This window comes from Plasmodium vivax, chromosome 8, assembly GCF_000002415.2.
Source record: "Plasmodium vivax chromosome 8, whole genome shotgun sequence".
NCBI lineage: Eukaryota > Apicomplexa > Aconoidasida > Haemosporida > Plasmodiidae > Plasmodium > Plasmodium vivax.
Window position 1 is genome coordinate 1484494 of NC_009913.1, and position 25588 is coordinate 1510081.

General features: G+C 50.9%; 5 protein-coding genes across 5 annotated transcripts, besides 15 other annotated features; 3 read left to right on the top strand and 2 right to left on the bottom strand.

Moving 5' to 3' along the window:
• Positions 1 to 46: 46 nt before the first annotated feature.
• PVX_119405 (AP endonuclease) lies at positions 47 to 1654 on the top strand (the record flags this gene model as incomplete). The annotated part of the gene is made up of 1 exon (XM_001613028.1): positions 47 to 1654. One exon carries the CDS (start codon positions 47 to 49, stop codon positions 1652 to 1654), a length of 1608 nt encoding a protein of 535 aa, XP_001613078.1.
• Positions 1655 to 2343: 689 nt separating this feature from the next.
• Positions 2344 to 2364: a microsatellite.
• Positions 2365 to 2798: 434 nt separating this feature from the next.
• Positions 2799 to 2855: a microsatellite.
• A 145-nt stretch (positions 2856 to 3000) lies between these two features.
• On the top strand, positions 3001 to 14043 carry PVX_119400 (hypothetical protein, conserved; the record flags this gene model as incomplete). Its single annotated transcript, XM_001613027.1, has 1 exon — positions 3001 to 14043. One exon carries the CDS (start codon positions 3001 to 3003, stop codon positions 14041 to 14043), a length of 11043 nt encoding a protein of 3680 aa, XP_001613077.1.
• Positions 3370 to 3391: a microsatellite.
• Positions 4515 to 4541: a microsatellite.
• Positions 9637 to 9656: a microsatellite.
• Positions 9855 to 9874: a microsatellite.
• Positions 10676 to 10702: a microsatellite.
• Positions 11438 to 11490: a microsatellite.
• Positions 11849 to 11874: a microsatellite.
• Positions 12400 to 12427: a microsatellite.
• Positions 12832 to 12859: a microsatellite.
• A 983-nt stretch (positions 14044 to 15026) lies between the features above and the next one.
• PVX_119395 (hypothetical protein, conserved) lies at positions 15027 to 16218 on the bottom strand. The gene is made up of 3 exons (XM_001613026.1): positions 15698 to 16218; positions 15424 to 15495; positions 15027 to 15246 (listed from the first exon to the last, which is right to left on the bottom strand). The coding sequence occupies exons 1-3, from the start codon at positions 15864 to 15866 to the stop codon at positions 15050 to 15052; spliced, it is 438 nt and encodes a 145-aa protein (XP_001613076.1). The 5' UTR covers positions 15867 to 16218; the 3' UTR covers positions 15027 to 15049.
• Positions 15899 to 15967: a microsatellite.
• Positions 16098 to 16135: a microsatellite.
• Positions 16219 to 17908: 1690 nt separating the features above from the next.
• PVX_119390 (hypothetical protein, conserved) lies at positions 17909 to 20859 on the top strand (the record flags this gene model as incomplete). Its single annotated transcript, XM_001613025.1, has 3 exons — positions 17909 to 20046; positions 20148 to 20291; positions 20426 to 20859. The coding sequence occupies 3 exons, from the start codon at positions 17909 to 17911 to the stop codon at positions 20655 to 20657; spliced, it is 2514 nt and encodes an 837-aa protein (XP_001613075.1). The 3' UTR covers positions 20658 to 20859.
• Positions 20860 to 21611: 752 nt separating this feature from the next.
• Positions 21612 to 24969, bottom strand: PVX_119385 (hypothetical protein, conserved; the record flags this gene model as incomplete). The annotated part of the gene is made up of 1 exon (XM_001613024.1): positions 21612 to 24969. The coding sequence occupies one exon, from the start codon at positions 24967 to 24969 to the stop codon at positions 21916 to 21918; it is 3054 nt and encodes a 1017-aa protein (XP_001613074.1). The 3' UTR covers positions 21612 to 21915.
• Positions 22335 to 22408: a microsatellite.
• Positions 24157 to 24321: a microsatellite.
• Positions 24970 to 25588: the final 619 nt, after the last annotated feature.

Below are 25588 nucleotides of genomic sequence, written 5' to 3' on the forward strand. Positions count from 1 at the left end.
ACCACAGGTTCGCCCCTCCCCTTGGGAAGACTGCCTTCCCCAATTAATGCTACGCGCAAGGGCAAGCCTTATCCCCCGTTGCATTGAACTGAAGCGTTTCTCAATCCGCCGGGACGTCGTCAAGCTGGTTCACACGCAGTTGCCTGCTCAGCATTTGAGGGCGTTAAAAGCCTGCACAGGTCAGGTAAAAATGTTGGAAGAGATTCAGTCGAGCAAGAGGAAGCAGGTTGAGGAGGGGGTCTTGGGGGAGTCGTGCGAGCGGGTCAAGAGGACCAAGTTGGTCCCGATCGGGGGGGAAGCGGGGTTAGCGGCGGGGGAGAAGGATGCCTCGATTAAGAAGGAAGCAACAAACCAGGTGAAGGCAGAGGATGACCCAATTAAGAAGGAAGCAACCGACCAGGTGAAGACCGAACAGGATGACCCCGCCCCCGCCTGTTCCTCCACCGCGTGTGCGGCGGTTTTAAAGCCGAGCGGAAGTGCCCACTCGGGGGAAGCAAAAGAGGAGGAAGGGAAGGCAGAGGAGGATGGCGAAGCAGAAGTAAAGACGATAGTCACGTGGAACATGAACAGCATAACCGTGCGGTACAAAAACAAAGACAAGTGGAACGCCTTCATGAGCTTCTTCAACCGAATCAATGCAGACGTGCTCTGCTTCCAGGAGGTGCGTTTGCCCGCCCTGAATTTATGTGCTGTGAAAAACTCAAAGGAGGGAAAAAGGGACCGAGGGAAGGTGAAAAATACGGACCAGAAGAGTCAAGTAGATTTTGATATCATGAGCAAAATTTTAAAAAAAGATTTCCACAATTATAATGCATATTTCAGTTTGGCCAATATAAAGTACAGCGGACAGCTTGTTTTAATAAAGAGGAACATCCCGGTGAAGTCCATTCGATATAACCTCAGGTTAGATGCTGACCCAAGTGAACATCATGAGGAGGGGAGAGTTATAATTGCCGAGTTTTCTAAATTTTACCTGTTAAGCACGTATACGCCGAACAACGGATTTGATACAGTCAAATTTGAAAGAAGGAGACTGTTCGATGAGCAGTTGAAAAAATTTGTTTCCCATTTGAGGAACATGGGGAAGAACCTCATCTGGACGGGGGACCTGAACATCGCACCGGAAGACATAGACCTATCTCACCCTGCTGAGTTTAGGAGAATGAAAAAGGGGAATGTGCCAAAGGAGTTCGTGGGGCAACCCGGCTGCACCGACTTTGAGCGGAAGAATTTCATGGGCATTCTTTCTGCGGGCGATCTGGTCGACTCGTACCGGCAGTTGGCGGGGAAGGGGAAGGCCAAAAAAGGGGAAGCCAGCAAAGGGGAGACCAACAAAGGGGAGACCAGCAAAGGGGGGAGCTGCAACGGGGCAGCCACCAACGGAGCGCCCGACATCAACGATAACATCTACACCTGGCGGTGCCCCTTCCTCATGGGGAAGAGCTGCAACAAGGCCATGCGCATCGACCACTTCATCGTGTCCCGGGGCTTCATGCCGAACGTGCAGAGCGTGGACATCCACGGGTACAGCGTGTTCCACAAGAACTTTTACGGCTCGGACCACTGCCCGGTGATTCTCCACCTGCGCGGGGGGGAGGCGGCACAGGCGGCGGGTGAGGGGGCGAGCCTACATGTGGACGAGGCACTGTCCTGAGAGGTGCGCTCGTCCGCGTCCACGCAAGTGCGTATGGGTATGCAAGTCGGGTGATCCGGTGGAGCGACCCCCACCCTGTTCATCTGCCCCCTGCGCTGTCGTGTGTCACCCGATTAGCATTTCTTCTGGCTGCATGTTCAAGTTAGTTTTTTTTAAAAAAAATTTTTTTCTTTTCTGCCACATCGGAGTGACAATTTTTTTTTTCCGTTTCGCTTTTTTTTTTTTCCCCCTTTTAAAACAAATTTTGAAAAAAACGCAATGAAAGGCAAAGCTGTGTGACCAAGTGATGCCGATCCGATGAGTGGAACGGGTTTTGCCAGGTGAGCGTATCGCCGAGATGCGCCATTTGCTTCTTTCGAAGCACACTGAGGGGGGAGAGCAACTGGCATATGCGAAGTTACGAAGGGGGGCCGCTGCACCAATCAGGGGCGAAGTGCAAACGCCTTGGGTGTATGTCGCACCCGCGGGGCGAGGAAAGGGGCGCCGCAAGGAGGGGGAGGCACCGGGGCGGCCGCGAAGCGTTGGCAGGGCGAACACGCGCAGGGAAAAATGCAAAAGGGGAGGCGGTAAAAAAAAGCGGTAAAAAAGAAAGCGGCAAAAGGGCGACTCAGCGACGAACGGAAGAGAAAACCAACCTGCGAGCGATTTCCCGCGAGGGAGCATACCAACCGTGTATGCAAACATGTAATTCGCACTTGCGCATGTTTATGCGTACACGCGCTGTGCTGTGATGTGCTCTGCTGTGCTGTGCTGTACTGTACCGTACCGTACTGTAGTGTTTCTTTTTTTTTTTTTTTCCATTTTGCAAAACTTTTTCCTCCCCGCGAGAAGAAGCAGTTTTTTTTTTCCCCCCACGGCAGAATTGCAATTGTGGAGGAAGCTAAGCGGCGTAGCATTCGCCGGGGCGGTGTACATACATACGTGCGTGCATACATACGTACGTGCGTGAGCGAACGTGGATTCCCTCCACAGCGTAAAGTTCGAAGCAACCCCGAGGTGGCCTCTTGGGGGTGGGGCGAGCAGCGCTGCGGACTCGAACAGCTCTGCCGGCGAGGCTGGGGGAGAAGCGACGCAAGTGCCATGGGCCGCTGTGGAATGCGCCACAACGCAGTGCCCCCCAGTTGGCGTCTGTCCGAGCCTACCTGACCGCGTAGCTGTGGGTTTTCATATGTGTATATGCCGTTCAGCAGTTGATACGCTTTGAGAGCGCCCCCTCCTTTGGCATCTTTTCCCCCTGGGAGAGCGGTCACCCCTGGAAAGGCAGCCCCCGTGAGTGACTCCCCCCATCGCAGGACATGCCCTGGTAGATCCCTTGGTAGACCCCATTGCTGCCCCCTCCCCCGAAGATGATAAAAAAGTCGGACGAGTCGAGGCGCATCCTGCGGAAAAAGCTGAATAACGACATCACGAACATCCTGTTGCTCTTCGAAAAGGTGCAAGAATGGGCGGACCTGAGCAACATCCTCCACAAGTTATATTTGACCATAGAAAAATATGAAGTATTCGTAGACGTTGCGTCCAAGTTTCTCCTCTTTAGGAGGCTCTCCCAGTGTTTGAACCCCCTGCTCCCCTCGGGCGTCCACTCCAAAGCGTTAATCATCTACTCAGTGATTTTTAAAAAAGTGGAAAAGGATTTTTTCATCAGCAACATCCACATCCTCTGTTCGGGAATTTTTGAGTTTATGCTCCACTGCACGATCAATTTGAAGACAATTTATTTTAAAAATATTAAAAGCATTTTAAATTTACGCGAAAATGTTTACATCTTCGCATACGCATTGCTCCTCTCCCTTTTCAACGTAGTGGACAGTGATAATAACATCCTGCTGTATATATACTCCATTAACAATTACATTGGGGAAAAAATATTTTTTAATAATATATGGCTACTTCTTTTGAGGCATACCGAGATTAGAACAAATATTTTGCATTTCCTGGAAACTTCTTTTAGCCCTCAAATTCATTTACTCTCGAAGGATAGAATTAATATGCTTCTTCCTTTTAAGGACGACTTGGTTTTGTCCTCTCTTATTTTTTGCCTCAAGGATAAGAGCATCATAAATCAGAGGATCACCCTGAGTTTGCTGATTAACAACTTTCCCCTCAACCAGGTGAATTTGAGGAGTCGAAGGAAGGGCGTCCCCCGGGCGGGAGGCAGGAGCGTTGATTATATCCCGCGGGGGGGACAACAGAGTGTAGGAAGTGCCGACTATGGAGTGGGGAGTGCCGACTATGGAGTGGGTAGTGCCGAACGTGGGGCCATCGACTCGGCCGTCGCCAGGTCCGCCTCGTACAACGTGCGCGCTGTGCAGGGGAGGGGCGGTGAGGCGGCAGGCAGCGCAGCGGTAGGAAGCGTAGCGTTAGGCAGCGCAGCGGTAGAGGGGGTGGCGATAGAGGGGGTGGCCGAAGACGGGGTAGTGGACGGGGGGGCGCCCCTCCGCCTCGCCGAGAAGTACGAGCGGGGCAACTCCAAAAAGAGGTACCACAGCGACAACGACCCCGAGGAGGAAGGCGAGGGGGAGTACGGCGGCGGGCTGGCGAAGGCGAGCCACGGGGGCAACCTGCTCATGGGAGGGACCCGTGCAGGTGGGGGGGCTCAGGCTCTGTGGGGCAGCGGCCACGGGGTGGACGTGAGCAGCGGGGCGGTTGCGTATGGCCATCAAGATGAGGACTCGTTTGGGCACGCGGGCCGGGAGGAGAAGTGCGAAGACAGCGAGAGGGTGCTCACCAGCGAGAGGGTGCTCACCAGTGAGGGGATGCTCACCAGTGAGGGGCTGCTCGCCAGTGGGAGCACCCCATTCAGTGACCACCCCGGTGCAGCTACGCTTGGGGAGAAGCACGAAGTGGAGGGGCTGGATGGGTCCCCCCCGGAGGCGAGCAGCTACGGCATCGGGGCGCGGACGGGCGCCAGGGAGGGGTTCGCGTCGCCCCTCCCCAAGAGCGAAGTGAAGAAGGTGAGGTATGACGTCGATCAGGAGCGGCGCAGCGAAGAAGGAGTGGCCGCGGCCAACGTGGAAGTGGCTGCACTGAACGTGGAAGGAGGGGGGCTGCGCGAAGTGGGGCTGAAGGAGGAGGGCGAGTCGGCCGGCAGCCCCTGCGTGCTGTTCAACGACGTAAGTAAAAAGATCATCGCGCGAAATGTAATCTTTCTGTTGCAAAAAGGAGACATCGGGTTGAACAGGAGAATCTTTAAATATTTGTACCTCTTCGAAAACAACGACGAAAGGAATTTGAAGGAAGGAACGATTAACATAAAGAACTACCAAGTGTTCGTAGAGACAGTGATCGACATCCTCCAGAACAAATTCCAAGACAACTGCCAGGCGGTGTCTCATGTGCTCTTTACTCTCTTGAAGAACGCTGATTATGTAAATATTAACAGAAAAATAATGAGTAAGATCTTTCTTTTCCTTTTAAATTTTTGCTACAAAAACCGGGGGGATAAGAAGATAAAGCAGTTCTTTCGAAACGTCCTGACTTTAAATTTGATTAGCTTTGATAGCATTATGAGCATTTTCCTTTGCACCTTTTACTTTCTTATGAGGAACTACGACAGCATGTTTAGGCAGAATGGGGATGGGTACATTCAGATGTTTACCAACCTCATGAACGTGATGACCTATTTTGTAGATTTTTTGCGACGAATGAATCGGTACGTTTATACTTATTTTTTGTTTTCTTTTAGCATTGCCATTTTGAGACTGATGAGTCGGCTGAACATGGTCATCCTGTCGCTGATTAGAAAGTACAGCCACGTGAAGGACCTCAGCGAGAGGTACTGCGTGGACACGCACGAGGCCGTCTCCGGTCGGCACAGCTCGCTCTACTACTTCTTCTTCTTCGTGACGCACTACAATAACTACTACCTTAACCGGTGCTTCGTGCTCCTGGCCAGGGAGCCCGCCTTCCGCGCGCTCCTCCGCCGGGGGGGGTTCCCCAGCCAAGGGGGGTACCCCAGTCAAGGGGGATTCACCAGCCAAGGGGGCTTCCCCAACCAAATGGGCCTCCCCACTCAAGTGGTCTTCCCCGTGGAGGAGAAGAGGAACAAAATGCAGAAGACCGGGGAGGCGCGCGCCTACGACGACGAGGAGGAGTACAACTCCCCGGAGAGCAAAGCCAAGTACGAGCAGTACAGCAGCGAGAAGGAGCTAAAAATGAGGATGGGCGACACGTCAATGGATTACATGAAGAGGAAGGTGAAGAAGAAGATGTTTGAAAGTGGCCTGAACGCCGCCTCCTCCTCCGCGAATATGAGCAGTGTGTATAAAGGGACTCACCATATGCAGAGGGTAGAAGGTGAGGGGAACTACGCCTCTCAGTTGAATGTGAATAGTGGCAGAGCCGCCTTGAATGAAGGAGCAAGCAATAGTAGAGGCCACCTAGGGGGAGGACCCCCCCTCTCCCCTGACCACAATAGGGATGATACCCTCAGCAGCAACTACAGAGTGAAGCTCGAAAATGATGAGGGCTTTTTCCCAATTTTGCTAAAGTACAGACGAAAGTTGAGGCGCAACTTGATCGACGCGATAGTGAGGAATAGCGACTTGTATTTCTTTACCAATAACTACGAGTATGTCATTTTTTTATTTTACAATTACCATCTGCTAGTGGAGAAGGAGCAGGTGAACAGGAGCTGCTTCTTCTTCCTGAGGCACATTTTGCGGAACTGCTCCTGCGATAATAAGGATAAGTTTTACTTTTGGTGTGTGTTGTTCCTGCACGTGGTGAGGATAAACTTCAACAGGTCTCTGCTGAAGGGTGCGAGGCCGGGCGAGGGGGAGGCGGGCGGCCCCGGCCGGATGTACTACGGGAAGCGCAGGGGGGGCGGCGTTGGCGGGGTGAGCGGCACTGGCGGGGGCGGCCGCGTGATGGAGCGTCAGCTACCGAGTTCGCCGCCAAACCTGCCGAGTTCGCCGCCGACCCTGCCAACCCAGCTGAAGCGCAAGAAGCGGAGCGGGGCGCACGGCCAGTTTGCCAACAAGGAGCAGGAGCTGCTGTTCAGCGTCGCCTTCATGGAGGGGGTGCTAGTCTACGCGAACAAAATAGTCAAGTGCATCTTCCACTACATCAAGGTCTTAAGGAAAAACAAAAAATTTATAAAAGTCTTTTTCGACATAAACTATCTCTATTTTTTCTGTGACAGTATGTATTGCCTCAAAATACTTAGAGACTCCCTCAAGTGCAAGGACACCCACGAGTTGACTGTAAACGTGAGGGTCATTTTGGAATTCATATTAGATAACAAGACGAGTGAGTACCACATTATTCACTCCAATTTTTATAACCTAACGCACGACGTTTTTAAGCTCTACAGCCGGAGGAACACCCTCATCAATTACTACATGATTAAGTACATAAGGAACAACAAGAAGAATCTGGCCTACATTTTGGACAATATAATTATTAGCATGTTTGATTTGATAAACGAGATTGAGGAGGGGCTCTCCTCGTGCGCCCCTGCCAGTGCGGGGGCCAGCTACGAGGAGGTGGCCGCGGGGGGGAGCGCCACTCCCGTTGTTGGCGGCGTCCCAGTTGTTGGCGGCGTCCCAGTTGTTGGCGGCGTCCCAGTTGTTGGCGGCGTTCCGGGGGGGAGCGGCCTCCCAGTGGGAAGCCCCATTCCAACCGCCATTGGCAGCGTGCCGGCCGCGGGCAACTACGAGAAGTGCCTGCGCAAGCTGAAGTGCAAGTTTGACTACGTGAACTTCTTCTTTACTGGCATCGAGAACTTCCTGCTGTGGCTGTACAAGCACCGGGTGAGCAAGAAGATTTACCACGCGCGGGGCAAGATGTGTCTGCAGAACTACGAGAGGAACCTGCCCATCGTCATGTGCTACATTTGCACGGAGGGCAACCTGAGCGCCGCCTACTTCCGCAACTACCTCGACGTCTTCTTCCTCCTCTTCCTCAAGATCATATACATCAACGAGAACGTGGGCCAGATCGGCACCAGCGCGGTTGGCGGCATGAGCGGCGTTAGCAGCGTTGGTGCAGTTGGCGCGGTTGGCGCCGCTCACCCTGTTAACGCTGCTAACGCCCGCTCGGATAACCCGGACGACCCAGGCAGCGCAGCCCACACGGGTAACGCCGCTAACCACGCCACCCCCGCCAACGCTGCTAACATCGCTAACGCCGCTAACGCCGCTAATGCCGCTCATGCCGCTAACCCGGGGAAGGAGGCCCACTCGGTGAGGCAGAGCATGCTGCTGGAGTTCAAGCGAGACGTGGTGAGCCTCATCACGCACATATTCTTCTGCGCGCACAGCTACAACAAGAAGGCGGAGTACGTGAAAATACTGAACAGCTACTACCGACAGTTGATCCACCACATCCTCTTCCTTTATTTTTACTTCACTCTGAAGAAATACTACATTTTGCAAATTCAGCTGATCAGTTTTATAAAGAATATTCTCCCCCTGTACGAAACGAATACAGATAAGAACGTCTTTTCCTGTGAGGTGCTAGAGAAGGACATCACCTTTAGGAAGGTCATGAAGCACACCAATTATGAGGAGTTCATTTTGGCTAGCAAGTACCACTACGAATTGGTTAATAGGAACAATCTGCGAGTAAAAAACGACGTCTTCATATTTAGCATCCTTAGGAAGAGTATGACCATTATACTGAATTTCAACGAACAGGTCATTTATAAAGAAGTCCTCAAAACGATCATCTACTTGATTGAAAGTATCATCGTGGAGAAGGACGTCAAGGCGTATTACCTCACCGTCTTCTTCTTAGACCTCCTGTACATCATCAAAACAGAAACGCAGAAAAAAAAAAAAAATCTTTTCTTTATTATGAAGTTTTGCCAGTTTTTAAGTGAAATTTTTAAAATTATTTATAAAGATGAGTTGAGGACACAAATGAAATATCAAAACAGATTTGAAGACGACGGCAATGTTACCATCGACGATATTGAGAATAGCCTATGTGAGGGTAAAGTTTCCACGGCTCCCTTTTGCACCGTTTTTTCCATCAAAACGGATGATAAATTTTTGAATGTGCAGCAAAAGAACATCTCTACCCTCTTCTCCGTCATCTTCAATTTGTATGCCTACTTGAAGAAGAAGCTCCGGGTCTACTGCCGGAACAACAGGGGCCTCCTCGCGCACGATGACCGCAACGCACCTCCGAATAGCAGCCACTATAATAATAATAGCAGCGTTTATAATAATAATAGCAGCGTTTATAATAATAATAGCAGTGTTTATAATAATAATGGAAGCATGTATAATGAGAATGGAGGTCCTGTTGGGGCAACTCCCGCTGGTGGAGCTATCGACCAGGTGGGGGGAACCGGGGGGGACCCTCTTAATACCAGCAACAACGACGCGGGGATGTTTGCCAACGTGTTCGGGCAAGGAGGAGGTGCACTCCCACGTGCTGGTAGTCTGTCCAAGCATGTACCTGTGAATAGCAACCCAGGGGGGAGGGACCCACCCGATGTGCTCCGCATGAGCAGCGCGGCGCGCGCGGACGAAGCCATTCGAATGAACCGGGGCGCTTTTATGGACGACACCATGAGGTTGGGTAGCACGGCTGATAGAACCCTCCGCATGAATGTAGAGGCAGATGCGGACGCGGCCATGGGCGCCGCGGTGGATGCAGCGATGGATGAGGCAGTTCGGATGGAGGCATTGAACGGTAAGGCAGCGGTGAATCTTGAAGGGGGCGCGTCCTACGGGCAGTTCGCCAGCGGGGGCTATGCCTACGGGAGGGGGCCGCCATCTGCTGCGAACGGCCCCATGGGGCATCTTGCAGCAGATCATTTGGGCGTAGAGCGCCTTGCGGTGGAGCAGCTTTCCGTGGAGCATCTTTCTGTTGAGCACCTTGGCGTGGACCACCTGGGTGTGGGAAGCGCAGCCGCCTCCGCTACCGCCACCGCTGCCCCCGCCGGGGGAACCTTCGGGGGCGCGCAGCACTTGGCGGGTGGCAACGAGCAGCTGGGCGCGGGGAGCGACTACCAGCTGCAGACTTACGGACAGGGCGACGGAAGTTTTGCCTTCCCAGGGGGGACCAACGTTGACGGGGAGTTCATCCATGGGGACGGCGGAACAGTGGGGGCCTACCCGAATGGAAAGTATATTTATCGCGAAAATTTCAACCAAGGGAGCAGCGAGGTGGTGCCTCCAGGCATCTACAGCAAGGGGGACGGTTTGAACGGCGCCGTGGTGAGCGGAGCCTATCCGAGCGCGTACTACGGCAGCGTTGGGTATGGAAATGAGCAGATGCAAGTGGAGGGGACGATGCGTGGGGATGCGTTGGGAAGTCAGCAGAGGGGGGGTAACTTGGCAGGGGGTAGCCTTGGAGGGGGAAATCGAGGAGTGGGGCTGCTACGAAACGACCTGCAAGGGGAGGAGCCCCCCCGCCAGCAGCTGCACGATGGGAAGAGCGGGACGTTTGGCAGCAATCAGCTGGCGAGTGTGATGGGCGAGGTGGGCATGGAGATGGCTCAACTAGGAATGACCCCAGTAGGGGCGAGCGGCGGGGGAAGCGGCGGAGGAAGTGGCGGAATGGGCGGAATGGGCGCAATCGGCGGAGTGAAATCTCCCGTGAGGGACCCCAGCTTCAACGTGCAGAATGACAACCACACATTTGCGAAGACGGACGACAGCACGCTGGCCCTGTCCAACCGAATAGAGCACTCCTTCCTGTACAGAGGGAAGCTAAAGAGCAACGGCCCCTCGAACGAAGGGTCCAAGAGAAACAAAAAGATACTCCTGCTGAAGGTGTGCCTACGCAACATCATTTCGATAAATAAATTGCTTTATTTCGTCACGAGGAGTGACTTCCTCTTTATTGATAGCCTTTACACCATCTTTAAGGAGTACATCACAAAGAGGAAGGAGTACAATCAGGACAAGGTGGACGATTCGGACGACGATACGGCTTCGTCTACACATGAGCACAGGAACCCGTTTTTGAAGAACGTCATGAGGGTGGCTCGCATGGGGAATGGGCAGCATCTCGACGGGGGTGACAACGACTACGATGAGGGGGACGACGAGGAGGGAGATGAAGAAGGTGACGAGGAAGGCGGAGAGGGAGGCGACGAAGAGGAGGACGACTATGACAATGACGACGACAGCTGCGGCGGAAACTACGACAGTGAAAACGACTACGATAGGGACGAGTACAGCCACTACAACGAGCGCAGCGGCGGGGGGAACGACCGCGATAGCGATTATGACGACAGCGATAGCGACCACGATGAGCAGAAAATCATCCAAGAGCACGTGGACCCCTTCGTGGACGACAACGGAGCGATCATGGGCCGGGCGAACATCAACATGATGAGCGGAAAGAAAAAAATAAAGAAGGAAAGAATAAGGGAATACTTCAGGCGGGAAAAAAAATTGCTAAAAAAATTTAACTTTATTGGAAAATTTGGCAAAAGCTCGAAAAAAAGCATGATTGTTATGAACAAGTCAGGTGAATTTATCGAAAAAAAAAAATTATCATTTTCGCTAACTCTGTTGACAGAATTTCATGACGACATATTGGTAAAAATTTTGGACGATTTGTTAAATTATTATGAGAAGTATAAGACAAAAATAAACATAAACGAGTTTATGAATTTTTTGTTTCACATTTATTTGAACATTTGCACACTTACGAAGAGGATTATCAACTGCTTCATCGATTTTATGTTTTCGCTGATAAAGAAAATCACGCAGACGTCTCAAAATATTATGAGCAGCCTTTGGTTTTTGTACATCCTGTTCGTCATCGAGAATAACCACCTGTACGTGTTTAATGACAAGTTGCAAAAGAAAATTATCCTCGAGCAGATAAGCATATTGATACAGATTTCCCTCTACAGTTACTATTCCAAGAATGTGAAAAATAATTACAATGTGCAGACGCCTCTCCCGAGTTTTGTCCTTCCCTTTAACATTCACTACATCGTTCAGGATTATTTCATAAGTAATAATTTTTTCAAAAAAAAAAAAAAAAACGCGAAATGTTACTACATGCGGAATTTGAAGCTTATCGAGAGGAATTTCAACATCAATGATTACTCGGAGATAGCGGCCATCAACGCGTTGTCCTTCCTCCTCCTCTGCTTCTACCATGTGGTGGTGAATAGCGGCACGTTGGCGGATGGCGCAGCGAATGGCCATGGCGCGAATCATGCGGCGCACGGTACGGGGCACACCTCCGCACACGCCACGTCGCACGGAAATAACCACACGAGTGGCAACAGTCAAGGGGGAAACGGGCACGGAGCTAATCAAGTAAAGAGCTACATCTGCGAATCGTCGGTCAATTTGTTTTACGAAAATTTTAACAAGTACCTCTCCCTCATTTATAACAACAGCTTGCAGAACGTGTTCTTCCGCTACTCCTTTTTGCTAATAATGAACCTGCTCATCGATTACAATTACAATTGCAAATATTATATAAAGAAAATTACCTTCGACCTGTATGCCTACATCACCAACGTGGATATACGCTGCTTCAAAGCCTTGGCGAGCATTTTCAAAAAATTGAACGAGACAAACATCGATGAGTTGCTGCTAGTCCCCACGAGCAGCATTTTCTCCCTCAAGTTTAACATAATAAATTCTCGGATTAATTATATTAACAAATTGTCGCTGATCATTTTGGCTGGGAATCGCAATTTCTACCTTTGCCACCTGCCCAAAATTGCAGAAAATATCTCCGAGTACCTAAAATTCTGCACCGATTTGAAGCTGTACCGAGAAATATTAATTCTCATTTGCACCATCATCATTAAAAATGACGAGAATGAAATTTACATCATCATCCCCACGTTCATCTCTCTCATCCTTCAAATCTACCATGTGGAACGCACCAAGTATAAAATCGCTGTGGAGGATATAAAAAATGTGGACAAAGAGGAGGACAATTACATTTATGATTTCAACTCCCACAACAACGCCGATGTGCTTTCTCTTCTGAAGACCCTCCTCATCATCATGAACATTTTGGTCAAGCGCAACGTCAGCTTTATTAACTTCTACTCCTGGATTTTCTTCAGGGACATTTCCATCAAGCGCAACTGCTTTTCGGCGCACCGGGACATGGGCAACTACGCCAGTGGGGGTAGCGGCATTGGTGGGGTTGGCGCCGGAGGCTCTCCTCTGCCAAGTCGCCTCTCAGGAGCACCCTCGGACGGGGAAGGACTCACCCAAGCAGACCCCACCCTTGGCACCAAAGTGGAGAAGGATTTAGAAGCCAATGAGGAGCTCACCCAAGCAGTTAATTTCCAACCGGATGGAAGAACGCCCAAAAGGGATGTCCTAGCCGATGGGGAGGAGGATTATTTCGCATCGTATGCCAACCGTAAGGAGTACAACCTCGATGGGGAAAAAGACGATATAATCACCATCCTATTGAATGCGAACCAGGAGGAGGACCCCTTTAGCAAAGGAAGCAGCGTGTCTCCATCCCACATCATAAAGAGCAGTGCACTGCAGAATAAGGGAAGAGCGGAGGAGGGGAAATTTGTTGCCTTCCTCGATATTATTGAAAAGCTGTACACGCCCGCAACTCCGCTGAAGAGGCACAAATTGGGTGGCGACGGAGGGGGGGACGCCACTAGTGCCAACGAGGCGATTGCAGCTGTTGGCGAGGGAAGCCCCAGAAGCGCAAACCCGCTACCCGTCCAAAGCAGTAGTAGCGGTAGAAGGAATAACCAGGCGAGCGACCCAGGGGTGAGATTCCTCGACGAGTTGGAAAACGAAAACGCGGAGGGAGATCACCAGACCACAGGAGCAGCAGACCATCGCGATCGCACAAGCCGCCGAGAGAAAAGCGCCTACCCAAACAGCGTAAAAAAAAACCTCTACTACTGTGACAACTACCTAAGCGAGTACATCCTCAACACGAAGAATCAACTCTCAGGATACTCCTCATGTGAAAATAATTTAAGTAGCTCCTCTGTGAACTCCGTAAGGAGTAATTTCTCGAACAATTTTTCGAAAGACATGAATGCAGTTCTGTCAGATTCTTCGGATGACCCCGACGTTAGCAACAGCAGCTCCAACGATGTCAGCCATCTGTCCCACTTGATGCCAAATGTAGAGAATGATGAAGAGGTGTCCTCCGATGATATGTACAGCATGGCAAATGACAAGTGGAACCATGTGCATTGCTTGCCTAACTACGACCTTAACGAGTTGGGAAAGAAGAAGAAAAAAAAAAAGAAAAAAATCTCCGTGCACTCGTGCAAGAATATCCCCCTCATTTTGGTGTACCTGTCCAAAAAGATCAAATTAAATTTTTACAAATATTCTATGAAGAAGCCCAAGGACGAGACCCTCATTCTGCTCAAGGAGCTGAACTCCGTGGAGAACGAGATCAACGATTTGTTTTTGGAGGTGGACCTCAGCCAGGTGTACGCGGACTTCCTCATGCGGTAGGGCGGTGAAAAGGAGATAGGCGTGGCGCGCGCAGCACGTGTAGCATGCGTAGCATGTGTAGCATGTGTAGCATGTGTAGCATGTGTAGCATGTGTAGCATGTGTAGCAATGTGCCGCATTTTCAGTGTGCCGCATTTTCAGTGTGCCGCATGTTTCAGTGTGCCGCATTTTCAGTGTGCCGCATGTTTCAGTGTGCCGCATGTTTCAGTGTGCCGCTTGTTTCAGTGTGCCGCATGTTTCAGTGTGCCGCTTGCTTCAGTGTGCCGCTTGCTTCAGTGTGCCTTGTGCGCCCCCCCTCGGGCATGGCGACGACTGCTCATTTGTGATCTCTCCATCGTTTGTTACTCCCCTCGCCCCTGCGCAACTGTGCCGTTAAGCGAATGTCGGCAAAGCGGGAGCAGCTGCGTCAGTTGTGGGCGCGGCAGACCGATCGGCATCGCCGCGTCTCCCCGCCCTGATTAATAGCTTATCCGCTTTTTTTTTTTTTTTCCCCCTTTGATTTTCCGCATTGCATGCGTGATGCGCATTTATATATAACCCTTTCCTGTCCGTTCTCCCGCCGAACGAACCAAGGCGCGGAACTTGCAAAAATGAGTAAATGCAAAATGCTTACGTTGCTTCTCTTCTCCCATTTGGGGTGATCGGGATGAGTTCACGGAGCAATGAAAACGACGCGGTAATCAAAAAAATGAGGAGAAAAAGCGCGAAAAAAAAGCACCAAGGGGTGGTACACAAATATGGGGAACAAGTTATTCTACACAAATGGGCCATTCGCTCGAATGTCTTTCCTTTTACCCATATTTGTATGCCACCTTCTGCCTCTCCCTCCGCTGCGCAAAAGGAATTTCCAAATTGTATGACCCGTTCAGGCGTTTTTGGAATTTTTTTTTTTTTTTTACGGAATAATAACATTTTGGCTAGCTACTATAGCTATATTATGCCAATCAGCGCAGATAATTTTTTTTTTTTTTTTTTTTTTTTCTGCAAACCGTTGCACACACCGCTCTCACTTATGCTTGTAGAAAACGGGGACGGAGGGGTCGGTCCCGCCAATTTTGTGCTTGTACGAATCGTAAGCATCTTTGAGGTACTTCCTTTTGATGGTTTTAAAATTGTACACGTAGTTGTTGTTTTCTGCGAACTCGTTGGTCTGCTGGATGTACGGCGTTATAACTGGCACTCCGCTGCGGAAGAGGAAGTGTCCTGGGGAGGAAGCGAATGGGGGGTTGGGAGGCGGAGGAAGGTTAAAACCAGGGAGTTTCACGGTTGACAAGCAGCAGTTTCATGAATAACAACAAGCAAGTTGCACCGTTGACAGGTTGGTCACACACCGCAACACCAGCGGGTACGTCCGCTGGCGCGGCATCGCGCACACGATACCCGTTTTAATTTTGAAGGCATTTTCCTTATCGCCGTTTATCAAGCTTAGCATGGACTGTATTTTTTCAATGTCTGCGGAGTGGGGAGGATTGATTGAATCATTGGTCAAAGTGGGGCGAGAAAATGCGCGGCATATATGCAGCATATGGGCCCATGGGGCAGGCATCACCGTTGACCCTCGCCGGGGGGGGAGGCAACCAAATGGCCCCTCACAAGTCTATCACAATATTCGCCGCTGCCTTGGCCGCTCTGCCCATTTGCCGCTCCCCCTTACTGTTGTAGTTGCTCATAATGCTCTGGCGAATTTTATTTTTCATGTAATTCTCGTAGTGGAAGGCCGTCACGTCGTACATGAGCTGGTTGACGAAGCTCTGGTTTTTCCGGAACAGCTCGCTTAGCCTGTTTTTGCTGTAGCAGCCTTCCCGCTTAAACCTGAACGCCATCCTGCACTAGCGCGGTGTGCAGCTGGAAGCACACGCATGTACGTGTGTATGCACATATGTATACACCGGCGGGGGGAATGCTTATTTTTATTTATTTTTTTTTTTCCTCCTTATGATGAGCCGTTTTGGAAAGAAATACATTCCCGGCGTCTCTGTGCGATCCTCTACAGTCTCGCTCCGATTTTACAAGTTCGCCGTGGCCATATTGTATTGTGATGGATTTTTTTTTTTTTTTTCATTTCCTCCTTTTGGAGCCACAAAGTGGAAAGCAGCCAAAAAGGGGTATATTCATTAAGTGGGGAAAAAAAAGATATTTTTTTTTTTTTTTTTTCTTTTTAATTTCCATGTAGGCGAAATGCGACCTGTACTAAACGGAGTAGCAATTTTTTCATTTCATTCCGCAGGAAGTTCCATGCTGGGGTTAGGCTAAACGCAGAGCAGCTTAACCGCGTAATGGCGCAGACTACATAATACTATGCATATGTGAATGCGCGGCCACTTAATTTGAACCCCCGCGTGAGGATGGCCTCTTTCCCCCGGTGCAGTGAAATGGCCTTCCGAGAGGGCACCCTTAAAAATAAGCCACATGAACAGATGTATAATATATATACATACATTTGTGCACCGTGCGCGGGAAGGTGCCCTTCCGCAGTAGAGTGTTTACCAACGAGGGAATACGAATACACGTGCATTAAGATTAAGCTGTGCCGGGTGAGGAGGTCACCTGCTGCTGATGGGGTATGCTATGAATCTTCCCCTCCAGTTGGCGCCTTCAATTTAATGTACCATTAGGGGGGGGTGGCTCGGCCGAGAGGGCATATGAGCCTCTTTTTACCCCTCCCCCAAGTGCCATTCTTTTCTCTTTGCTGATAGGGTGCCTATGCGTGGTTGTTCCTACGCCGTGCGTGAACCACTCCGATGTGCTTCTATACAAGGTATTGCCAGGCATCAGCCGATGAGAGAAAAACGTCGCTCAGGTTATGCAGGTTATGCTGGTTATGCCGCTTGTACCGCTTGTGACGCTTGTGCAGCTGCGCCGCTTGTGGGGAGCGGTTTTCTCGGCTGCACTCCGCTCCGCCCCCAAGGGGGCAGTACGCCTCGTGCGCATACTTATCGTTACCGTATGCAGTTTTTTTTCGCCGTCGGCCCAGGCGCGAAAAAGGGGTATCTCCACGCGGAGGGGTCTCTGCCCATTTTATTTATTTTTTTTTTCTCGCATGAAAAAATTGTGGCCCAAAGGTAATGCGAAAATGTAAAGAAAAAAAAAAAATACGTAACTGCAAAGCTGCGAAGTTGCGAAGTTGCGAAGTTGCGAAGCGGTGAATTTTTTTTTTTTTTTTTTTTTTTTCCGTTACATGCTATCATATCAACACTTTACCGCATGTTATGAGCGGAATAGGGACTCCTGAAGGAAAAAAAAACTGCCAAAGAAAGGGGAGCATAATTTGACCTGATTATGTGCCTGTTGCGTGCCTGTTACGTGCCTGTTACGTGCCTGTTGCGTGCCTGCGTATGAGCCACCCGTACAGTGACGTGCGCACAGGAAAGTTCGTGCGAGTTGCATGCGCCTGGGAAGTTGTATGCGTAGCAGGGGCAGCGGCCGAGTAGTGACAAAGCTGTTGGCCCAGCGCCACAGAGGAAGAAGAGGAGAGAGGAGGGACGAAGCAAAGAGGATTTCCGAAGCTGAGGACTGACGAGGCAGAGGACCGACGAACGAACTTTGCCTTGTCACTATCCTTCTACACTTGCACGCGCTGCATGTGCACCTGCTTGTGAACGTCATCGCTGCGCAGCCCAGTCAGCGCGAAGACTCCCCGCAGCACATCTCCCCTTCGCAAATTTGTCTTATCCTGTACCATCGAAGGGGCTGCCTCCTACCCGTCAGCGTAGCAGTGCGAGCGCACCTACTGAAGCGGCCACTGATCAGTTTAAGGTCAGCGCGCATCGTGGCGGAGCGGCCGGATTGACAGCAAGCTGCAGAAGGGGATTCCCTCGAATTAGCCCTTCCCAGCGAAACCAACACATTCGCACCCCTAGCTGACATGGCGGGGGTCCACCGAGCGGAAGAAGCCGTGCACGGTGCCGAAATGGAGGACGGGGTGAAGACGGCCAGTCGAAGGAACGAGGAGTACGAGGGGGCCACGTACCAGCAGGAATACACATCAAATGTGCAGAACAACCAGGGGGAAGAAGCAACAGTTGCGGGTGAGTACCCATATGAAGGGAACTACGGTAGCAATTTGAACAAGGAGCTGCTGCGCAATGTGCCAAATAAGAAAAAAAAAAACAAGTACGAAGGGATGTATAATAATAAGGGGAAGGGGGAGAAGGAGAAGAAGAACGCAGGAGAGAAGGAGAACACGCCGTATTGCTCGTTTAACAATTTCGAGGAGGGCGCAGGAGCGGAGGTGCACCCAAACGGGGGTGGATTCACCAACCAGGGGCACGACGAGGAGGGGGGAGACAACCCAGGGGGGAGCGGCCAAACGGGTCGTAGCAACGCCCCCGAGCAGAGCAACGATGAGCAGGAGGACGAAGCCCCGTTCAACCAGGAGAAGCTAAAAAAAATGGACAAGAAGAAAAAAAAAATGATGGAGAGAGGAAAGAATAAGAAGAAGAAGGAAAATGTGGACGACAAGAAATTCAGCGAAGTGTACAATTCTATATACGAAAATTTAAAAAAAAAAAAAGGATCAAAGAAGAGTGGGGAGGATCATCACTATGGGAATAAGAGCGATTTTTACGAAATAAATTATGCGTCTTCTGATCAGGTGAATTCTACGTCTAGTGTAGAGGAGGACTCCCTTTTCAGCGACGACGTGTTGAAGAAGTACATCATAGGGCAGGTGCTGAACATCATTAGGACGTCTTTCCACTGGGCGATCACTTCCTTTATGCTATTCACCCTATTTGAGCACTTCTCCGTCTTTTACGTGTACCGCTTAGTCTCCTTTTTAACCCTCTTCCTGTTTACGCCCATTTCGATATACCTAGTAAAAACGAGGAGCATAAAATTTTTCCTCATAGCGACGAACACGGTTAGGCTGGTCGTGTGGGGCTTCTGCATCCCCTTCCTGTATAGCCTCTACCGAGATGAAATAAAAAAATACTACGTGAATCGCTTCTACGAGTTTGTTTTTACCCTCCTCTTGCTGATTGATAATGTGCAAGTGAATATTTCCAATCTGATTGACATAGACAATAATGGAATTGACTTTCTTTCGAAGAAGTACCACTTGAAGGTTACCGAGAGAGCCAAAAGGAAGTTCCTCACGCTACATCAGTTTTTTTTTGACGCATCCTTCATCGTGGTGAACCCGTTGATTATATTTATTATGTACCTCTTTAGCAACTTCTTTAGTGAGCCCTACCTTAGGGACGTCTTCGTCTACCTCTCTTCGTTCATCTTCGCTGTCATTACGATCATCTCGTTGGCGGTGTACACGCTGGGGTTGGAGGAAGCCGAGAAGACGCTCAAGCGAAGTGGGGGCAAGCGCCACTCTGCGGGCCTGGAGTCGCAGGCCACGGCGGAGGACAGCGTAGAGGACCTGGTCGAAGCGGGCAACTACGATGGCGGCGAACTGGACGACCCCGATGAGGATGACGTGGATGAGGAGGATGCGGATGAAGATGGAACCGCCACGAAGCGACGGGCGAACAGACGGGCGAACCGCCGAGCAAACAGAGAGGAAGACGAAAGGGAACAACACCGCGATAACGAAGACGACTTTGGGAAGTACTACGCCAAGCACAGCCGTAAGGAGGAGAAACGAGTGACTTATAATACCTACCCAAACATTTATAACGACCAGACGAAGAAGTACCTGACGGAACGATCTAACATAGAGTATGACGATTACAACGGGTTCGAGCAGATGTCCTTGAAGGGTCAATATAAGAAGCAATTTTACGAACTGGTAGATAACGTCCTTCGGATTAAGAATGAAAACACGCTGCTGTTTTATATATGCTCCCTCTCCTTCCTTAACAGCGTGGAGGACATTATGATCCTCATGCTCATCCCCCTGACCTCCATCTACGTCTCCGAGTATTTCTACATCGGTAGCATCTTCGTGCAGCTGCTCATCGCCGTCATCCTCATTTCCCTCACCAAGTGCTTCGAGAACATCTCCTACTACTCCAACAAGCGCAACATCATCGCGCTGAAGGACATTTTCATGTGAGTTGAGCGGTGCCCCTATGCGGTGATGCCGCTTCCCCCCTTCACCGTTTCACCATTTCACCGCTTTGCTTCTTCACCTCGCCGCTTCCCCCCCGCAGCGGAATCGTCCTGTCCGGAGCCTCCCTCCTGTTCTTCTTCTTCCCCTTCCTGATGATCAACCACCTGAACATCTACAGCTTTTTAATTTTCTACATCTTCTGCTGCCTCTTCTACTTCTTCTTCTCGACCAACCTGAAGACCACGTAAGTTTGCCAAGCCCAGCAGTGTGGTTGCGAAATCCAGCGGAGTGATTGCTTCGCCCAGCAGAGTGGTTGCTTCGCCCAGCAGAGTGGTTGCTTCGCCCAACCGCTAATCCGCTTCTTTTCCCCCCCCGCAGACTCTCCCTCAACCTGCAGAAGTACGTGCGGGAGTCCAAGTCAGACGTATACAACTTCGTGGGTCTGTTCATGTCCTTCGTGAACCTCCTGTTTGTCATCCTGACGACCTTCTTCCTCTCGGTGATGGATAACTTCGTCGTCAACTACGTGATGATTTGCTTCTTCCTGATCCTTTTGCTGGGCCTGCTCTACGCCTGGGCCACCGCCACGCTGAAGAAGGACTCCAGCTAGCTGCACGAAGTTGGTGTAGAAGCTGTTGAGGAGGCTGCTAAAGAAGCTGAAGGATAAACTGCCAAACGAACTGCCAAACGGACTGCCAAACGAACTGCCAAACGAACTGCCAAACGGACTGCCAAACGAACTGCCAAACGAACTGCCAAACGAATTGCCAAACGAATTGCCAAACGAGCTGCCAAACGAGCTGCCAAACGAGCTGCTGAACCAACTGATGGACCCACCCCCGCCCATGCAACACGGCAGCCACCTAATTAAGAAAATTTTTTTGTCATTTTTTGATACCCACCATTTGGGGCTCCCATTTGGGGCTCTCCATTTGGGGCTCTCCATTTGGCCTCTCCTTTTGGGGATCGCCCCCTGCGTGCCACTGATTTTTAACCCCCCTGTCATGTCCCCAGCTGCAGGTCTACCTTGCACAGCGGCTGATTTTTTTTCCGCATTTTGCGCCTGCTCCTGTGCGTGTGTGGCGCCCCGCTTTCCCCGCCATGCATTCCCCTTCATGTACAAGTACCCCCTTCGCCGCCAGGCAGGTATCCCACGGAGTCGAATTTTCCCCCCTGCGCGCGCGTTGCCGTTTTGAGCGTTTTTCCCGTGTACATTTTTCTCCCTTTTGCGCGTTTTTTCTTTTGCATGTTTTTCCTTTTACGTGCTTTTCCTTTTACATGTTTTTTCCCCTCTTGCGCACGTAAGTAGTGTGTAGAACTTTGCCCCGTCAGCACTCCGCGCGTGTCTCCGCGCTTCTCACGTATTGGCAAATGGCTCGTTGGCCATCTATTCATTGGAATGTTGGACATCCATTCACTGGAATGTTGATCATCCGTTCATCGGCTAGTTGGTCATCTTCCCATCGGCGAGCTGACCACCCCATGGGAAACCCCCCTCACACCGCATCGAACGGTCGAACGGTCACACTACGAATATTCCCCAAGGGGGGAAGGGCCGCTTGGCCGCGCGGTGCACACGTTAGAGAAAGCAGACCAGGTGTTTCTCCCCCCTGGGGAGGAGGCAAAAAGGGCAACAACACAGGCACAGCATACCGAGGTACGCCACCAAAGAGATGCAAAAGGTGCAAACACGCAAACACACGCGTGCATCCATGCCTGCATCCCTCCAAACAAACGCGCAGACAAAAAAAAACGTTCAAAAGGATCACGAAAAAAAGGGGCGTGCAAACCACATGCTGAGTGATGGGGGTGAACCCCCAAGGTGAGCAGCAAAACGGTCAAGAAAAGAGTGCCGCCAATTAGGCACATCACCGCTTCGCCCGCTTGGCATTTATCTGCTCGATCTCCTGCGGAGAAAAGTTAAAAGTGTTGTAAATAACCGAAACGTAGTCATCAATTTTGGTGTTTGCAGGAATCTGGGCGATGAAGTTTTGCAAGATGTTCTTCTGGTACAACACCTGTTCGTGGTTCCCACTAATGGATTCATAGACCTTTATTTGGCTAGTCAACACGTTGATGTGCTCTAGTAAATTTTTTTTTTCTTTCTTTTCTTCGCTAATGACTAGCTCGTATGTATCTAGTTTTTTCCTAATTTTTTTATATTCGTTTGGGTAGATAGGTATCTTAGTACCGTCATCATATTTGTCCTTCTCACAATGATTGGCGGGGTTCAGGTGGGGGAAGAAACCTTCCGTTTTGTTGCTCTTGGGGAGAACACAGTCGACGTTTCCCTCGCTGCCGACCTCTGAGCGAGGCGGTTCTTGGGAGTCCCTCTTCTCCTGGGAGCCTCCGCTTCGCCCTTTCTCTCCAGTGGCGGGGGGGCTCGGGTCGCCCGCAGCATGCCCCAGGGGGGGGAGCGGTTGGCCTGGTGGGGTCCACTTCTCCGGCGGGGTCAACTGCTCTGCCGGCGGCGACGTCTGCTCTGCCGACATCCACTGCTCCGACCGCTCTGACCACCCTTCCCCCTCTGCCTGCTTCGCCTGCGACTTCCCCTCGCTGGAGAAGGCCATCCGATCCACCTGGCGGAGGAGCAACTGGATCTTGCTCTGCAGCAGCGCCTCCTTCTCACTGAACACGGCCTTCACCTCGTTAACCTTCTGCTGACACTCCTCATCAAATTGCTCCCTGCACCTCCTCTTTATTTCCGCCTTCTCCTTCTGCATCTGCTTCTTCAGCTCAGCCACCACGCCGCTCTGTTGCTCCCTCAAATTCTTTTCTCTACAGATTTGTCCCTCCAGCGCCTTGCACTTCCCCGTCAGGGTGGACACTTCATTTTGGTATGTCTCAATGTCTTGCTCGTATTTCAAGAGGGAGTTGCTCATCCTTTGGATGGTCTCATTTTTCTCTTCTACGTTTTTCCAATTTTCGTTTGTCTCGCTGATCAGGGCGCTCACCTTTTGCTTGTACGCGAGGAATTCCTCCTCCAGCAGCTTCTTCTCCGCTTCGATGCGGGTCATCTCCCCCTCCAGCAGCTTCTTCTCCCCTTCGATGCGGGTCATCTCCTCCTGCATCAGCTTCTTCTCCGCGTCGACGCGGGACTTCTCCTCTTCGAGTAGCTTCTTCTCCGCTTCCATGAGCTTCCCCCCCTCCGCAATTTTCTCCACCCGCAGAGCCTCCTCCCTTTCATGCGCCCTTAACTCGCTCAGGTGCTCCTCCTGCACAGACGGCGGCACCTTCACAGAGGGGTAACTCTGCCTGAACGACTCCTCTTCTACGATGTGATGCTCTCCATTCTTGGCGAAACAGACGAGACGACTCGACTCAGTGGAAAAGAGAAACAACACATCTTCATCCCGGAGGTGCAGCTTTAATTTGTTCCCTTCCGCGCCCTGTTGGCCAACGCTACTTTGGAGCTTCTCCATTTTTGAGTGTTCTTCTTCTAACTGGGCCTTTAGGCTGTCGTTTTGTCTCCTCAACATGTTCGCCTCCTGCAGCTGAGCGGCGGAGGCGCTGCACCTGCTCCTCAGCTCCTCCAGTTCCTCCTCCTTCTGTTTGATCTCCCCTTGGTGGCCTTCTCGTTCGTCCTTAAGAAGCGCCAGTTCGCCGCTAATCTGCGCTAGTTCGTCCTTAAGCTGGGCCACCTCGCCGCTAATCTGTTCTATTTGACGCTCCTTCCCTCTGCACTCCCCCTCCAGCGCTCTAACTTCGTCCGCCCTTCCTTTGCACTCCCCCTCCAGCCGCTCGATCTCCCTTTTGTTGTTCAACGTGTACGCCTTAAATTTGGCCAGCAGGTGTATTTTCTCCTTCTTCATATTTTTTATGTCCTCCTTCAGCTTTGCTATTTCACTCTGGAGGTCCGCCGCGGGGGGGGCCTCCACAGGAGGGGCTTCCTCCATTGGGGTGGATTCCTCAACTGGGATGACTTCCTCCATTGGGGTGACCTCCTCCACTGGGGGGACTTCCTCCTCATCGCCATTTTTTTCCCCTTCTTCGTTCGCCTGGGGGTTATCACCTCGGCCATCCACCTCCCCACCGTCGTTCGTTGCGCCCTTGTGCTCATCAACCTTTTCCCCCTCACCGGCATTACCCTCTTTTGCCTCCCCACTGTCACTGCCTCCCCCGTTTCCCCCTTCGCTGTCTCCCTCTCCATCGCGGGGGGCCTTGCCGTTTTTACTAACTTCGACATGTTCACTCGCTTCTCCATTTTTACTCGCCTCATCAGCTATATTCACCTTCGCGTCGCCCTCCTGCTCATCGGTACTTTTCCCTTTCCCGCTATCCATGCTAACCTCTCCATTCACATGGCCACCCGCGTCGTCGTTTGCTTTTCCCCCCGGGGGAGCAGAACTCCCACCGCCGTCATCCGAGTGGTCCGTAAAATTCAGGGACATACTCCTAGACTTGCTGTAGTTATTGTCATTTAAAAATCCATCGTACGTCATTTCGATGGAGGTTGCTTCGTTTTCACTGTGCAAAGGGTAGAAATAATTCTTTTCTCCTTGATGGTCCTTCGCCTTATAGCAAAGTACCAGGTCCTGTGAAGTGGGACCCGGGTACTTCTTCCACGGATGGGCACTCTCTTCGCCTTCTTTCAAAATGGGTTCCTGCGAAATGCAGTTGTTGCTGGGTGCAAAATTGTTATTCAATGTTAGGAACAAGTCGGAATCGTTCAGTTGACGTTCGTTCTTCAAATTATGGCTGCTCATGCTATTGGGGGGAAATGCCGCTTGCTCGTGGTTGGGGATATCTACAAGCAGGTCGCCATCAGGGTGGAAGCCACTGTGAAGGTGGAGGCCGCTATCATGCTGGAGGCCGCCATCTGGTTGGAAGCAACCGTCAAGGTGGAAGCCGCTATCATGCTGGAGGCCGCCATCTGGTTGGAACCCCACTTCGTGCGCTTCATTTTCTTCGAAAAGATTCATTCTTCGTTTGCGCGGGGGCCGCACTCACGCAAGAGCGTTACGTATGTGCTTATTCCTACCCGCTTCTCCAGCCCTCTCGCTCAGCAAAAAATTGGTGATGTGTCCCTGAGTTATCTGCCCCCGTTTTGCTAACCAAACCGCAGTTCGGTTCTGTAGGGTGCGGGTGTGAAGTCGAATTGGGGAAAAAAAAAAAAAAAAAAAAAGGAAATCTTCCTACAGTTTCGCTAACACGGCGTACGTTATTTTAGTTTTTTTTTTTTTTCTCATGCGAACTGGGCGTCACGAGGTAGGTCAATATTTTCCGCATTTCAGCACATTCGAAGGGGACACGCATGCGTACGGATGTACATATCCATGTGCCGAATCGCACCCATGTGCGTTGACTTGCGGCCTTTGGAAAAAAGGGCTTCTGCTTTATCACACGGATTGTGTGGCAGGGGTGAAGGAAAACTGAATGGGAGCTTTGTATGAATGCGCTTTGTCATTATGTGGTGTGCGCAGAGGAGTGTTTCTCTTCTCTTCTCTTCTCTTCTCTTCCTTTCTTTTTTTTTTATTTCCTATTTTTTATGCAAATTAATTCATACACGCAGCGAAAGAGAAACACCTCGGGAAGCACAGC

Bases quoted from the DNA above. Each gene is read 5' to 3' on its own strand.
- PVX_119395 (XM_001613026.1), bottom strand. From the start codon at position 15,866: ATGGCGTTCAGGTTTAAGCGGGAAGGCTGCTACAGCAAAAACAGGCTA. The intron at 15,496-15,697 runs GTAAGGGGGAGC...CCCACTCCGCAG, and splicing joins CATTATGAGCAACTACAACA to ACATTGAAAAAATACAGTCC. The intron at 15,247-15,423 runs GTATCGTGTGCG...CTTCCTCCCCAG, and splicing joins TGCCTTCAAAATTAAAACGG to GACACTTCCTCTTCCGCAGC.